Genomic DNA, 17,173 nt, shown 5'->3' on the forward strand with positions numbered 1-17,173 from the left:
CAGTCCCTGCTTAACATGAGAGAGGGCGAATACAATTTCCCAAATGTCAAACTATACCTTTAACAGCAATCGTTTCCTCCATGTGTGACATCAAGTCCAGGTTCAGTCACCGCTTACCTTGTACCAGGATGTGCATTGCTAAAATAATAAATCCTTTCAGCCTTCCTGAAATACTCTCGTAACTATCTGGTGCGCACAGGAAATGATGGATCACACCGAGGGGGAACATAGCAGAGACTCATAAAAGTCTCACAACTCTGCTTTTTCTTCCAAAAGGAAGGAAAAAAAAGCCACATATCGACAGCTTTCTCAGGAACTGCCTTCCGTCTGTTGCTTGTATAGAATTATTTATCTCCACTCCTGCTCTATTCCTGAGAGGATGGCGTTGACAGCATTTCATCCCACTGTCTGAGAACCACTGGCTTCCATTAGGGCCAAGAATGGCAATGTGATGTCTTAGTGAGAGATTTCACCAGTTGTGCAGTGTTTAAAAGCTTTGAGAGCAGCAAAGTGATACCGAGGCAAAGAAAGAAAACATTTATTGTTCATGAATGTGGTGTCACAGAGGTCCTGTCAGAAAAAGAGTGGCGAGGAAAGGTCTACGTCTGAGGTCTCTTAAAAGAATAGTCAGTTGTTTTTGAAGCATTGCTTTGAGGAGTAGGTAAGAGTAGTCATCATCTTAAGTGGCCAAAAAACAAATCATTATCAGTTTGGAGAATCAACTTAAAATTATCACGAGGGAGCCGAGCTGAAAGATTTCCAGAGAATATTTCCATTATGCATACAAATGCAAATCCTTACAATTTTAAAATAGTTTCTTGAAAATGTTTGCATGTTTAACCCCTGTGTGTTAAATGTTTGTGGCATGACGTTTTGCAAAGAAACGGCAGCGTCTGCAAAGGATCGTTCACAACGTATGATAGGATGATAAGAAAAAAACAATGCTGGATAAACTGATTAGAATTATATTTGGAATATACCAACGGATATTTTCTCCACTTGACTGTGTGAAAAAGCAATGCAAATTTTTTAGAAATTCAATTTTAACAAATTTCCAGAAAAACAGTATTTTGACTTGAATATTTGGACTTTTTCTTTTTGAGAAAACTTATGTAATCCAGTAATTTTTTTTTATTGTAATTTGCCTTTTATACCGCTAATGCATGTCTGAACTCCTTGGAAAACAAAAACTTACTATTTTGTGATACAACTATATCATGAATTTTCTGAACAACTTCAAAATTATTTATCAAACGTTAAATTGTGATCAGAATTTTACAAACTTAAAAGTCACTGATTACATGGATTATTGTTGATTACAGCACAAAACTGTTGTAAAAGTTAATTATTCTCCAATAACTAAATATACAGGGCACCAGACTTATGTGCTAATTAGAGTTATGGAAACAAGAAAGAGCAGTAACAAAACTGTTTGACTGCTTTAGCATTTTTATGTGGTGCCAGATATTCCCTCTGGAAACCTTCATGGCTAAAAGTGCCCCATGCGACTCCAATGGACTCACATATTTAATTTCCCTGCCTTTACCGGAAAAAAAATGCTTTCTGTATTAACATTTCATTTGGAAGAAAAGTAGCTATGGTCTTCTATTCTACTGGATTCCATCAAATTCAGGAATGTAGATTATTGTGCTGCTGCGCAGTTTCTCATTCTGAAATGAAATATGACAAATTTTTATCTGGAATGAAATGTGAAATAATAAAATACGTTCTGTGAAATGTAAAGTCTGGTGTAGGCATGTATCACTTGTGTAATGGCCCATTACAAATATTCCATGTGTATTGATGAAATGTGCCAAATCAGTTGCCGAGTTATGGTAGAGCAAGTTGTATTGTTTTCTAGGATGTTTTCCCCATACTTAATGCCATGACTATCTTGGTGAAAATGTAATGCTTTACTGCTGATGAAGGGTTTAATGAACTCGTTAGAATATTGGTCCAAGTTCCCTGCTGTGTCAGTAACCGTAAGTATTCAACATGACAAACTTAAACCATCAGTGCAGACAGAGTGTCTGCATCATGTAACATTTAGTAATGTCTCGCCATTGCTGTATCACTGGTGTAGAATATATATCAATTAATTTGCAGTGGTGAAAATATGCTGTATACGTTGAAGGTCAGAGTTGTGACATGTCCAAACAATAACTATGGCATTGTGACTACACATGCTGCAGTTTCACATAATTACAAATCTGAATCCAAGCTAAATATGTGTGACAGTGTGAAAACCATATTTTTCACCATTTGTCAGAATCGGAACTGATGAAAAATTGACCATAAAGGGTCTTCCTCTTCTAAGAAAATTTTTCAGTAATTCTCCAACTGAGGTCCCTCAGAATGCATTTAGTTGTTGGTAAGATGTTGACAAGTACACCTTACAACCTCATTAAAAAAAAAAAAAGAAAAACATCTATCATTTTAAGTATTCCTGCCTTTCTCTTCTCCTTAAGGAGGTTTGGTAATTTTTTTTCCTCTAAGAACACTCAGCACATTCGTGTAAAAGTGATACATTGCATTTGCAAAAGACAGTCTAACATTCCACATGACAGCTAGGTTTTACATTTGTGATGCCCATTGTTATAAAAATTTACAGACCAACATTTTTGTGTCTCAGTGCAAAAGATATATCTTAAAAGAATTTCAGAAAAGCCGTGCCCTTGGTAAACGTCCATCTATGTCCACCGTTTACCAGCAACCCGTACCTTCCTTCCCACACCACAGCTCTTGGCCTGCTTACAAGACCAGCAATAAATAACCAACAGAAGCAGATTTACAGTCACCGTCAGATAGCAGCAGTGTTTCAGCTTTGACTTTAAATACATATTCACAAGCAACACTGTGTCACTATACATCCACAATTCATCAGAACTTCAACTATAGATAATAATTACATACTGATCATAATTACCATGACCATTACAACAGAAAAAAGAAATTTCAGTGTCATATTAGGATTTAAGTATTTACATTTTTTTTCCTTCTTCCTTTTTTTAAAGTTCTGTGGCTTAATTTCCATGTGTGAATTTCTGCAGTAAAAGAAGGCAATGAAGTGTCTCTAAGGTAAAAAGTAGTGAACGTGGAGTTTATCAGCTGGTACAGATGCTGTTGATGGTTATGATGCCTGGGTCCACCAGGCCCAGTTCCTCGTGTTCGTTCACGCACAGCTGATAGCCGCAGCCCCGCTTGCGCTTCAGCGGGGTCACCTTGGCGTCTGGCTTGGCGCGAGGCGGCAAAAGGAAGCCCACGCTCCCTGCAATCAGCATGTGCCATATGCTGTGGATGTAGAAGTAGTTCTCCTCCGTCTCCACGAAGGCGTACAGAGCCACAGCGGATGTGGCGATCATGGTGCCGGGGAACAGGAAGAAGACCCAGCGCTTCCAGGTGGGCGGGTAGCAGCGCCGGCGGCGGATGGTGCGCACAGTCTGACGGGATCACCAAACAAACCATGTCAATGCTGCTGTAAACTTTATGTTCAGAAAATACTGAGCCATATTTGGTGTCTTTTTTTATTTTAAATATAATGCTGGCATGAATCTACAGAAAGTCACAAATATTCATTTAAATTACTAAAATTAAATCTCTATAAAAAAATAAAAAATAAATAGCATTTTCACAATAAAACTAAAACAGAAAAATCGTGTCCATCTTCCTTTCTGCTAGTTTCAATTATATAGAAACTATTAGATTATTTCACATCATTTGGAAAAGAAAGTATGTGGATAAAGCTATGCTATAAATACATTCTCACTCATGTCACATCTAAGCATTTCATATCAGGTGCGCATGATTAGACCGTCACTACTTTTGTCCTGTTTAAATCTTTTACGTTTGGTTTTCTTCTGATTGTTGCAGTGAGAGAGAACTGCACATGTTTATCTTTTATTTGACGAGTGCAAAGAGGAAACTTTACACTCAGAAAAACGTGAATGCTAGATTGAAGTCTGAAAGACAGAACTCAAAACTTTTGGAATAATGATCATTAGACAGGTGAGTCAGAATTATTTGCACCTCAAGAACATGTCTGTCAAGAACCTCGTGTCAGCGGTGAAGCATAGAGCTGCAGCAGAACCTGCTCAGGTAACTATTGTGGAAAATGCCTAAGTACGGCACAAAAAAGCATAAATGGGCTTGCTAATATCCATATTTATTTCTTTTCATGTAGAGTGGCCAATTCTGAGACAGGTCATGGGAGTTGTAGCTCGCACATAATTAAAGTAGGATTTTAGATAAGGACCAGTTCTAACTTGAGGAGATGAGGGACAGTGATTTTTTAATAATCTCCACTTGTGTTGTTCTGAGGGTTTTGTATTCCTCACCACGTGCATCAGACTGATCAGCAGGTGGATTTGACTTGTTAGTCAGTCTCTTATCTATCCTGTCATGTATCCTCATGTTTTGTTTCACAGTAACTGGATATGGTGTCTCTGTTTGTTTTAATCAACAGATTGTGCTCATTTGTTCCCAGAAGCGCCACAATCACAGCACAAAAACACTTCAACATTTCATTTCACTCCATCTCTATTTTCATCAGCTCCTGAGCACTGATTACTTGCATTTCTTAAAGATCTTCCAGAAAATGTTACCGTGAAGAACGGCGATGTTATCAAGGGAAATGCGCGCTCTACATTAGACGCAAAAATAATTACAAATACTCTTGCAGGAAATGGCTGTGATTAAGTTATTATGCAGAATACAGTTTAGATTGAAGACTAATAATCTGTGTGCAATGAAGTGAAAAACAAAATGTATTTTGGCTGTTCTGTTCCCTTCTGTGCAGCATTGCATTTTTTATTTTTTTTTCTGTTAAAGCAAACAATTCTAAACTGGGAGAGTCTTTTCACGCTCCAGTCAGAGACTTCATTTAGTTTGGAGAAATAGGGATATTTTGGAACTGACTGATCGGAACCGCTCCCCTTCCTCTTACTGCTAATGACACCCCTACGCAGCGGCGGCGGCAGCAGCAGCAGCAGACGCTCTGTGCCCTCCGCTTCACTGATCTAATTTGGTGGTGTCTGGGAGCATTCAGAATGCCAAGCTTTGCAGAAACATGACAAGCTGAAATGAAAGGGCTCTTGTAGAGAACGTGTGGCGCTCAATCCGAGAGGCGCAGCGCGGAGGGAAGACTGTTGAAATGCAGACGTTCTCAGCCGAACAGCCTATAAATTATTAACTGTCATGTAATCAAAGCAGTTGCCCAGGTTTATCTTTAAATCCTGCGACATTAGCAGTAGATCCAAGTAAGTTTTTTTTTTTTTTTTTTTTTTTAAAGAAGTTCAGTTTTGTAGCTAGTTTTCATTTGTCAGGGAAAGATTAGAAATGCTGTCTCAGAGTTTAGACTTTTATTATGTTGAGCTTGTCATAATACACAAAAAGCTAATGCTTGGAGTTTGTATTTGTTAAATTGCACATGACAACATGACGTTTATAATTAAATTACAAATCTGCCAGTGCCTAAAGAAAATCGACTGAAAAGAGGAATCTGCTAGTGTTTGGTAAACCAGTAAATCGACCTTTTAAGAAAGATTTTAAAGCACAGGAGTCTTTGCAGTATACAGTTTTTTTATGGCATATTTCATAAATTATCGCCTACTTTTATTGGCTTTATTGTCCATTTAACTTAGTTGATAAGTTTAATCTTGGAGGGGCAGGTGTTCAGCGTCATATTTACAAACCTCTCATCTCACCAAAAGGTGAGAGGAAATTCTTGCCTCAATTAGTATTTTTGTCACAAAATTTAATCATATTAAATAAATAGATTTAAAAAGTAACATACTCCACAATCACTCATGATGGTAGAACTGGTCCTTCTCACTTCAGTTTCATCTAAAAAAAGATTCTCCTCTGCGTTTAGCTTTAATTCATTTACACCTGCATTATGTAAACTTGCAGGTAGAGCAAAGCTGTGCTTTTGTTTTTGACTGGCTGCACAGGGACCTCTCTGGTTTTGTCATTCAAACAGATATGCTAGAGATGCAGGATGCAAACATCTAATGTTGCCAAATCATTAAGCTTGTTGCCATATACAGCAAGTACTCAGACACGTCTGGCAACCAATTTACAAAACAGCAACTAGTGACCTGGTGTATTTTTGGAGTGTGGTACGAACGTTTAGTCTCTTATCAAGAAGAAACAGCTGCTGCCATGGGTTGCTACCTCATTTCAAAGCACTCACAGGTGGCCCAGTCTTCATGCAGCTGCTCTGCTTTAGCGCCACCAACAATAAAGAAAACCTTTGGATTTTAAGCAAAATCAAAAACAGCATGTTTCTGTGCTTTCCGTGTCTCTTCGATTTTTTAAAATGATTCCAGTGGGATCATAATCAGCTGATGAGTTGGACTGATACAACTGGAGCGCTCACCATTGTACCTTCACACCGAAACAGGCGATGTTCAGCCGAACAAAGCAGGACCAAATGTAGCAGCAGCTGTGGTGAAAGTGTGGACTCTGGCCGAAATTCTACATCAGATTTGAACTGCCAGAGTGATCCAAGTTTATGTCAATAACTGCTGAAACATTAATGTGCAGTATTAAAATGTATTCCAGAGGTCATACACATACAGTCATCAACAATGTAAGATGCTGCACACTTACAGTGCTCATTGTAGGTTTCTATGTGGACTAAAAGAAATGCTAATTTAAAAATTTACAAATTAGTATATTTCTAGTCTCTTTTGCTGGCCGTGTGCTGGGAAAAAGGAAGGAGGCTTGGGATTTTATTTAAAGGAACATTTATTTGTAGCTCTATGCATATTACAGAAGTTATTTACTCGATTTCTGAGTAAATAACTTCTGCTTGGTATTCCCACTGTTTGTCTGCAATTTCACATTTCTTCGCACATAAAAGAAATGTGCGAAGTGTGCACTGGCTTAATCCACCAACAACATCTGGAATTGTCTTAGTGAAATTGTCACTAAGACAATAAAATTGTCTTAGTGACAATGACAATAAATTCTTCTGATTCTTCTGTTTGTTCAATGAGACCACCAGATAGTAATGTATTTAAAAATATGACTGGGTTATTGTTTGATGTAGTCAAGTTGTGAAGTAGAACATGATAATGGATCAGTTTTAGTTTTAGATCAGGGTTTATTGGACTTTTGTAGAAACAGATAATTGAAAATTATATGGAGAGAGGTATGAATGTTAAGGAACAATCACAATCTGTACTAAATCTCAACTAGATGTATTAACTTGCAATGTTTTTGGTGATTTGTTTTGCATTGAAAAATAATATCTGATTTTGTTTTGGATTATAATAATGCTTTGTCCTCTTTGTGCTCAAACACAAGACTTTGCAGGGAAGATTTAAATGCTCTTCTAGTTTCAAGGGATCCTTCAGCAAACAGTAAACTAACTCTCACAAACGAAACTCCTACATTTTATTCAACACTTGTTTTTTTCTCCATGGAAACAACAAACTTGTTTTCAGACTCGCGTCTAGAGGGGTTGGTGTTAAAGGCTCTATTTTTTTTTCAAGAATCCTCCCTGAAAGACTATTATTTTTATCTTCTCAGTTCAGGGAGCACATTATGACTCGAAGAGTCAGTGAAAGTACACGCAGAGTTATAATGGAACTACAAGCCATGACTAATACCCCACAGGCAGAAAAACTTTTAAAGCCTCTTCCATGCTAATGTAAACTACCTATGTCGGTCAGAAACTCTAGTTTTTATTCACACACACGCACGCACACACACACACACACACACACACACCCACGCGCACACACACACACACACGTGTTCTAGCCCTCAATTGGCTTACATGATAGATTAAATGCTTTAACACCTTCTAGCACATGGAACATTAGGAGGACAGCACAGAAAACACGTTTCTTCTGCATGTTTGAACCAGCGCGGCTTTGAATGTTAAGCACAGATGCGTTGAAATAATTGTCTTTCATCCTCTGGGAAAACCTCTTTGTAATGCATTCAGAGCTGTGTAGATAGCTGTGAATCTGAAAGACGGGATTCAACTGTGCGGCTTCCAGAAATTCTTTTCAACAAATAATTTTATATAAAGCATTACTCGAAGTAGTTCAAGGCAGCTTTTATAATCCATTAAAATAAAAAAAAAGACACCATCACCCATCTGATCACATCTATTTCAGAATTTTTCCCCCAAGTACAATGAAACCTAATGGGGAAATTAACTTGATTTAATGAGAAATGGTCTGAACGTGAGCAGAGGAAATCCCCTTACCCATGCTACAGCCATTATGCCCAGCGCGAACAGGCTAGGTCCCAGCAGGTTCCACAGACCGTGACGGTCCAGCTGCAGAGCCATGGACAGAGACATCGCCCCCAGCAGATACAACACCTTCACAGGATAGAAAAAAAAAACACACACACACACACAGATCAATAACTGTCCCCCATAAACACTGTTCAAATCATCTCATCACCAATAAATACAAGGATGATTGTGTAGTGAGGCAAAAGCACGTCTCCTATCATTGATTGGTCTGAATTGTAATTTTTTAGAGTAGTTTGTGCAAGATAATGACTTTACTGAATTTGTTTTCCTGCAGATTGTGAAAATATATAAAACAGACTAGAACTCCACTGTCCTACAATATATTGTGACAAATGGAACAGCATGATATTTATTTTAGGTTTTATAATGCTAATGAAACATTTGTTCAAGATTTTCCACCGTGTTTCTGTAAAATTTGACAAATTTTTCAAAACAATCAGCAATAAAGAGATTTGCTTCCATCTCTGCTGTGGTTGCACACTGTAACCTTGGAGGTTTGGAGGACAATTTGCTCAACCTTGTTTTAGTAATTTAATCTCTGGAGTAATGTGGTCTCTCTTGTAATTTTTTATATCTTTCTGTATTTATCAAGTTTTATTTAAATGTATTAAAATTCTGGTATAAATTACCTCATCATGGGCATAAATGCCAAATTTTGGGTTCTGAATAATGCCTTCAAACATTTCTTTTTCAATATTGGAACTAAAATAAATCACATAATTTAAGTAATGTTTAGAGGCAAGAATTAGATTTGAGATACAGAAGTCTCACACTTTTCATAGCCATCAAAGACCTGACCTAATTCTAGATGAAAATCTGAATTCTCTTTTGGTAAAACATTTTAGGCTCACTTAAAATTGTTTTCTGGTCCTGACTTTTAAACAATAGCCCACAACACCCTTAATGTTAATCTGCTTCGGCCAAACCAAAAACCGTTCTGATTGAAATCGTTGTTCTGCTGGACAGCCAATTCTTTCTCATTTTAATCTAGCAGAATATATCACCAGAAGATGACAGGAAAGTGGTTCGGATAATGAAAGTTAATCCGCAAAACTCTAATGTCCAAACTCATCATAAACTACTGACAGTATTTACAGAGAAGTGAGTGTAGCATCGCCAAGGACATTTCTGAATTTGAAGTTGTCCGCATGGGAAAGCTAAATGTTTCTGGAGAAAAATTTTATGGTAGTTTTATAGTTTGGAGAGAAAGTCTGGGGAGTTGGCTAAGATGAAACTTCAGATATGGCACCGACCTCAACCCAATTGAAAATGTATCAACTACGATTAAATGTCAGGTTTGTAAGACAGAGTAAACCAAAGTAAACTCTACCTTATCCGATTAGAAAAGTGGCTACAAAAAGTATGTTTCTGTCAAATTTGGTAAGGCAAATCTATTTAAATATTTTTTTTGTAAACTGTATTGAAGTATGTTGGTTAGATTACAATTTCAAACTTTCTAATGTTTGTTTTTAAAATATCATTAAAGTGAGTGACAGTATCACCCGTTAACTTTGGAATAAAATAAATGTTCAAAATTAATGTGAAATTTATGCAGATTATGCATCTGGTCATTTTTTTGTGTTTATGTTGTACTTTTTATATTTTTAAAATTGTTAGTTACCTACAGACAATAACCGATTTTCACAGACATAAAGAAAATGATTAAATGTCTTATCAGTTTGATTCATCAGAGAGGCATCGACTTCTACCAAGTTGAGGTCAAACCCTAGAGCTCCTTTTAAAGAACCTAAAACATGAAAAAAATGTACAAGGCTATGAGAGTGGAAGGCACAAAATAACAGTAGAAATAAAATATGAACACTAAGCCCCATGCAATAGATAGTAAAAGTTGTTTTTTATTCTTGTTTTCCCCAATTCACAATTCAAGATAAAGCCACAAGATAAAATGAGAGTAGGGGCGGGGGGAAATCAATATGTTGTATACACAGGCTTTAGGAAGACTTTAGCCTGCATTCTCGTGTCTGCTGGACAATGTGAGGAGGAACCAGGGAGTTTGGAGCTGGGAGGGGGTGACCTGCCTGCAGGAGAATACGACTAATTGACACAGACCAAGGAGAAAAGGAGCTTTGCGGTGCAGCCTGAGGACTCTGTGCAGCCCGATCATCAGTCATACCGCGTTGCTGGATCATACAGAAATGCCCAAAAATGCATGCATTGTATACAGGCATGAATGCTCATGATGCTCATAGGCAAGGCTTTTTTTTTTACTGTAATGAATCATTATCAGTCACTGTGACAGATGAGCTAAAGCAAACTCCTGTCCTTTGGTGTTAGTCTATTTTTATCAGCAACCCATATTTTCATGCCTCGCAATGTACAGTAATATGTTCTGATGTGTGTGCGTGTGAATTAAATGGCACTGCAAGAGTACACTGCCTTACTGGGCAAAACATGTTCCAAAGTCAGTTAAAATTTAATAAGTGGGAACATGGACAGCACAGGTTTCAGGCTAATCACATTATTTATTAAATGTAGGGTCATGGAGCTAATTAAGAATTTAATAATGTTAGACACCTTGTGTGTAACCTTTGGTAGGTCATTGCTCTGATTTTATTGGTTTTGCATGCTCTTTTGACCTGCTTCCATTATTGGCTACTATGACTTAACAGAGCTGATTTGTTGAGCTCTTTAAGAATAATCACACTGAGTGACTGTATGAGATGTATTGTAGCAGTTTCTTTTTTCTTTTGCTTCAAATCAAATATATTTTTACCAGAAATTACAGTAAATTTATATAATTTGCATGCTCTTGAACAGCTGTGAGCCTGGAGTTTCAGGTACTCCTTTGTATTCTACTTCCAAGAAGTCAATCTTTCTTCTAAGGTTTTAATGGTCTTGAGAGATATTTTAAGGTTCAGCTAGGGTCTTTTGTTTGGACTTCAGTTGCTTTTTAATATTTAATCATCAGCCCAGGCTTTTCTGTAGGAATGATTACCAGTTTGATCAGCTGATTTAGTTGCTTTGAAGTTTTGTCTTTTCGAACCCTTGTAATTTTGTTATTTGAGTACATAAAACAAGTCGTCTGCCTCAGGGCATTTTGGATTAACTTTGTTGTGCACTTGGGCTAACAAATGATACATTAATTTAATCTGGTAATTTTCTGCTGCAAGACTTTCTGCACCGTTTTCTGACTCCCAAAATATCTACCAGTAGGGGGTCATTATCGCTTACATTTTTAACCAATATATCCTTGAAGAAAATTGTAAACAAAATCATAAGCTTAAGCTTTTTTCTTGTTATCTATGTCCATAATTCATTAGGAATAACAAAGTATGACAATCACAAATAAAAAATACTTACACATAAATTTAGAACAAAATATATACCATGATCAAGATGTTTTTATGCAAATAGAAAAGTTACAACTATTCCTCCTGCTTCTGAAATGACATATATTGGAATATTTGTATCAATAACATCATTTTAATCATTGTCATATTAGGGTAATGTTTACATCTTTTATACTCTAATGAGATTGCAGCAAAGATCTTAAATAAAGATGCGCTAAAGGTAGAGATTTTTTGAAATAAACACTTATTTCAAGGAATCTGTTTTGTGATGCAAATTATTTGCACAGTACTGTATTATCAATAACAGACCTGACAGGCGGACAAAGAAACACAAGACGCACAAGACTGATGAAAATCAGATCATCTGGCTAATTTTCTCTAATTATTAACTATTCATACACCGTTGTAACAAAAGGCCACCAAATAATGTAGTCACTACAATCTTTTATTACTCCAACAAAGATAACTATTATTTTCCTTCATATTAATAAGACTGACTAGTAACCTTTAGCAAACTGAGATTAACAAATGACCCAGAGCACTTTCTGTTTGCAGACTGGTAAGATATTCTGCTGACAAATTTGTAGGAACTTTTAAGGCTTTGTGAATCTCAGATGAGCTGCACACACACATGGACGCAATCAGAAAATGAAAGGTCCTTTACCCTCTACTGCTGCGGCAGTCCTAGACATTGATAAACACACACACACACGCACGCACGCACACACGTGCGCGCACGCACGCACACACACACACACACACATGCGCGCACGCACCCACGCACGCACGCACACACACACACACCCACACACACACATTGTCTCTTTTCAAGTACACAAGCGTGCACGGTTCCTCTTGCCAGTCCTGACATGTGCGATTTGATTAGTGGCTGCATACTGCAGAACTAAGCAAAAATGAAAACCCGAGAGGACAGCAGATGTTCATACTTTCCCCCCGCTCACACCTCCCCGTCTCACCACCTCCAGCCTCCGCCCCCACCGCCCTGCGCTTCTCTGTTTCATTTATAGACAGGGACACACATTTACACTCACACTTTCCCCTCCGACTGCTCCATATTGGTGTGCAGCCAGGGGGTGACCCAGGGAGAAGGTGCACCTGTTAGTGTTTATTCTCTGCAATATGTCAACAAGCCGAGAATTTAGAGCCACACTACGTAGATTCTAACGCGACTGATCTCTTAATTTATAACAAAGAACGGAGGCATATGCGAGATTTTTCTACGCACAGCTCTGGAGAACTCTAATCTCTCTTTGTTCTGGCTTTTATTTGTCTCATCACCCATTGACACTGCAAGACAACACAAGTGGAATGCATTGCTATCCAAGGTCTGATTACAGATAGTTGGCCATTTCTATCTGTCCAAAAATAATTGTCAATTAAGGAACAACTGCTTGTTTCAGTAAATACCTGAGCCAATTAGAGCATCTAAAGCTGGTGGAATTTGGGAATGCTCCGTGATGTATGTGAGGATTTTTATTTAAAATGATGTAATGCAGGATATCTGAAAAATATGAGAAGACAGGCATTTTTCAACCAAAATTTATTTAAATGAAACTTTAAATGAAATGTTAGACAAAGGGCCACAGTGACTGCAGCTTGCTCTGCTTGCATGGAGCATAGAGTAATGTAACATTGCCCCACTCTTGCCTAATAACAAATAGACTACCAGCAAGCAATAGCTTGATTACACATTTCTCTTCCTTAAAAAAAAAACAATTCCTTAATTTGATTTTTTTTAATAAATGAATTTTAATAACTTAAGACTAAATGTGTTTTCAAGATGGCTTGAAAACACATTTACATAAAGTAAAAATGGAATAATGTCTTGCACAGCAGGCACTTCGAAAATATAAGACCAACTTTAACAGGTGATTTCTAAAAATATTTTCTTCAGTCTATAAGTATAATAAAAAAATATTTATATAAATCATGATGTAGAGAGAATTATGCTTAGTTGTATTTCAGAGCAAACAAATATTTTCACCTCTAGAGCAAAATTAGAACTTTTCTCAAAAATCTGCTGCATCCAGTAAATATTTTACCAAATGTATTTTCTATGTTCTCTATAAAAATACAAAATGCATAGAAAATTAGATTACATCACACAAACCTTAAATCCCTGAACTGGCCTTCAGTTTGTAAGATACAAAATCATGTTAATGATCTGTAAGGCATTTAAAGATGCAAGATCTAAATTTATTTCAGAGTTACCGGTTAGGTTTGACAAGTGCAGAGCCCACAGAGACCCGCTCTCTTGACGTTCCCTGGAGGAAAACTAAACAATATTAAGGAACATTCAGCTTCTATGTTCCACAGCTAAACAACTCCCTGAAATCCTAAGATGTGTAGAAACTGTTGCCTCCATTAAATCAGGACTGAAAATGTTACCGTTTACTTCAAGTTACCATTCAGTGCATAAGTGTTTTTATTGGATAATTTCAATCATGTCTAACCTATTTATGGCCCCGAAATATGCAATTTTATACATTTTTATATGATGTATATTTTGGTTTATAACATACTTTGTGTTTAAAGTGCGGCTCTCTTATCTATGTTTCTTTTTTTTAAATTACCTTGAGCATGAATGGTGGTATACAAACAAACCCACTTTTCTGCTTTGACCTGCCATGCTATTCACACAGAACTAGACTGAAGGTAGACTGATGCATATACTGAAGTGATGTCAAAGAATCCTTATTACAAGATTGTTACAGCAATTCGTATCAGGCTGACAGATCTGCTGTGGGGGTGTAAAAAAAAACACGTCTGATCAATGGAAGAGGTTAAAGTGATGTTTTTCTCCATTTTTTAGCTCCTGATTACATGGTGTGATAAATGACCCGCTTTTGGTTTCTCACTCATAAAGGTTTTACTGCAGTTTTCGTAACTAGAGTCATTTTTTTCTTCATTAATGGTGTCAGTACTCATTTTTATAAATGCGTGCTGTGTGTGATAATGACACTCAAAACCCATTTAATGGACTGTCCTGTCGCGTCTCATTTTATTTGTCTAATTACGGAAGCAGCAGAAAAAGCTGTTGCCCGAATACACCTCAGCGTTTATAGATACATATCTTTCAACAATATTTTTTTGCATAAATGTCCCTGCACCAAATTAACAGTGAAAAACAGTATGCACCAAATTTGACAAAAAAGTAAAACCAGTCATTTTGGTCTGAGAAAACTTTCTGTACCAAACAAAAAATCTTTTTTTTTTTTGTAAGTAGCCTATCAAAGAAAATGTTCGCAAAACCCATTTTCATAATTAGCATGAAAACCTCTTTGCTTAATTTAGGGACATTAAAGCATTTGTTTTTAATCAGAACTGCTCAAAAGTGTGAGTCAAAAAGATTTGATAGGAGGAGTGGCAGATGAACATCAGCTTTATTTCATTTTATTTTCTAGGTATTGGGATTCTTATGTTAACCAAAAATGCATACAACTAACAGAAGACAAAACTAAATAATATGACACCATAATTTACTTCCTTTTGATTTACCCAATTCCTCCCAGTATTTTAAAGATGGTTTAATTTTCAGCAGTTTCAGATTATTATAAAAAAAATATTTCAATCACATTTTATACACCAAGCAGTTCCCTTTTTATTTTTATTTTATCGCAAACATTGGTAGTGTTCTTGACATTTAAAACACAAAAGTTTTAAAACAGCATTTTCTTTCTTTTATGACAAGAAAGAAAAAATATGTATTGATTGTTACAAGAAGCCAAATTTCCATAAAATTACTTATTTGTTGATTACTTAGAAATACAGTGCAAACATACCTGCTTGATGATGGATTTTAGCCTTGCCATAGCAATAACTGTGACCCACACTGACATAAGGGACCCAAGGAAGTCACAAAACTGCAAAACGTCATACTCCATGATGCAAAAGACAACGATACCAGGCTGGTCACATGCATGGTAAAACTGTGGGAAGAGACAAAGAAGACAGCTGTTACACCATCAAACTTCTAGTTTTTGCTTTTTATTTTTACTCTGCAGTTTTTAAAATTTAACATACAGAAATTGACTTCATCTCTCTTGATAGAACTAATGTCTAATAGACACACTCCACTTTCACAAAAGAAAAATCCAGCATGAACTGCTTTTCTGAAACTCGACTTAAGTTCTTTGCCAGACTTAAAAAAGCGTTTGTAAGGGAAATTGGACTGTAATTTATCAGCTTTTGTCAGCTTTTTTAAAAGGAATTTCTCCAGAGCATAGAAAAGAAAGATCTGAAATGGAAGCCCCATCTAACCATATGGCTCCACTTCCTTAAAATAAATATACCTGTTGGGAAACTAACACAGCCTCATTTTTTCAAGTTTTGTCATGTCACAACCATAACCTCTAAGTACATGGCATTGTGAATAAAAAGTTAGAAATGATTTTCAATTATATAAATTGTGTGTGTGTGTATATATATATTATATATATAAATCTGAAAAATGACAGATTTCAGAACCTTTTGGGGGGTATTTCTCTACCACTATTACGTTTTTGAAAAATCTTTGCTCCAAAATATTCCAGGCTGAATCAGATTGGATTCCAGGGTCAATATTATATTTTTCAAGTCTCACCTCAGATTCTAATTAGGATTTAAAATTAGACTAGGATTACTTAGGATTTAAACTTTGACTAGGCCATTCTAATGCACGACAGATGCTTTGATCAAACCATTTTGTTGCAGCTGTGTAAAATGATAACTCAGCATCATGAATCAGTTCTGACCAGCTCAGGTGTCACTGCTGAATAACACCTTCTTCCACCTCTTTGAATTGTTTTTACAAATCAGGACAAATCAAAGACGTGAACTTTAAACATCACTTTGTTTCTTATTAATGTTGTTCCCTAAACTCCAAATGAGTCAGTTGACCAGAACACTGTTAGTCATGCACTATGACTGTTAGTCATGCACTATGACTAACAGTTGTCTGGTCAACAGACTGACTCATCTGAGCTGAGAATCTCTGAAAAACTTTCTGCAAGCCTCATGGCTACTTCTAGAATTTGAGTTTCTTTTCTATAATCTTAATGTTCCTTTGATTTTTTCACAACCTTCTCCCTGACCTGTCTGCTGTGCTCCTTAGTCTTCACGATGCTCTTTGTTCACCAACATTGTTCTCTAGCAAACTTGAAGCCTTCACAGAAAAGCATCATTTATACTTTATTTATTTATGCAGGTGTCATGACTATTTACTCATGAATTGACTTTCAAACCTAACTGATTGCATTGAATTGTCTTTAGAAGTACCACATTGAGGCCAGTTGAAAGCAAATCATAGACACACTGTTTACATTTTTATTTGCAGGTTCACTGAAAACCATTATATTTTCACTTATTTTTTGCATTTCATATGGTTTTGTTACCTTTTTAGAGATGCCCGTCTTATTTTCAATCAGAAACAAACTTCTTGGGTGAATAAAAATATTTTTAGATTTAAATTTGACAAGAGGTATAAATAATTTTGTGCCCAACCGTATTCATTTCCTGTACAAACAAAGACTAGAGGGCCAATGTTGTTTCAGCTTTGTACTACCTGCTCTGAATGGCCACTCTACTA

At 36.5% G+C, this 17,173-nt stretch overlaps 1 protein-coding gene across 1 annotated transcript in view; it reads right to left on the minus strand.

Annotated features, from left to right (window-relative positions):
• Positions 1-521: 521 nt before the first annotated feature.
• The window catches only part of tmem8b (transmembrane protein 8B), a 52,203-nt gene continuing 35,551 nt past the window's right edge, over positions 522-17,173 (minus strand). Inside the window, exons 11-13 of the mRNA XM_008418052.2 lie at positions 15,390-15,536; positions 8,222-8,338; positions 522-3,440 (exon numbers count right to left, since the gene is read on the minus strand). Coding sequence (XP_008416274.1) covers positions 3,105-3,440; positions 8,222-8,338; positions 15,390-15,536 — 600 coding nt within the window. The 3' untranslated portion in view covers positions 522-3,104. The remainder of the gene's footprint in view (positions 3,441-8,221; positions 8,339-15,389; positions 15,537-17,173) is intronic.

This window comes from Poecilia reticulata, linkage group LG9, assembly GCF_000633615.1.
Source record: "Poecilia reticulata strain Guanapo linkage group LG9, Guppy_female_1.0+MT, whole genome shotgun sequence".
Lineage (NCBI taxonomy): Eukaryota > Metazoa > Chordata > Actinopteri > Cyprinodontiformes > Poeciliidae > Poecilia > Poecilia reticulata.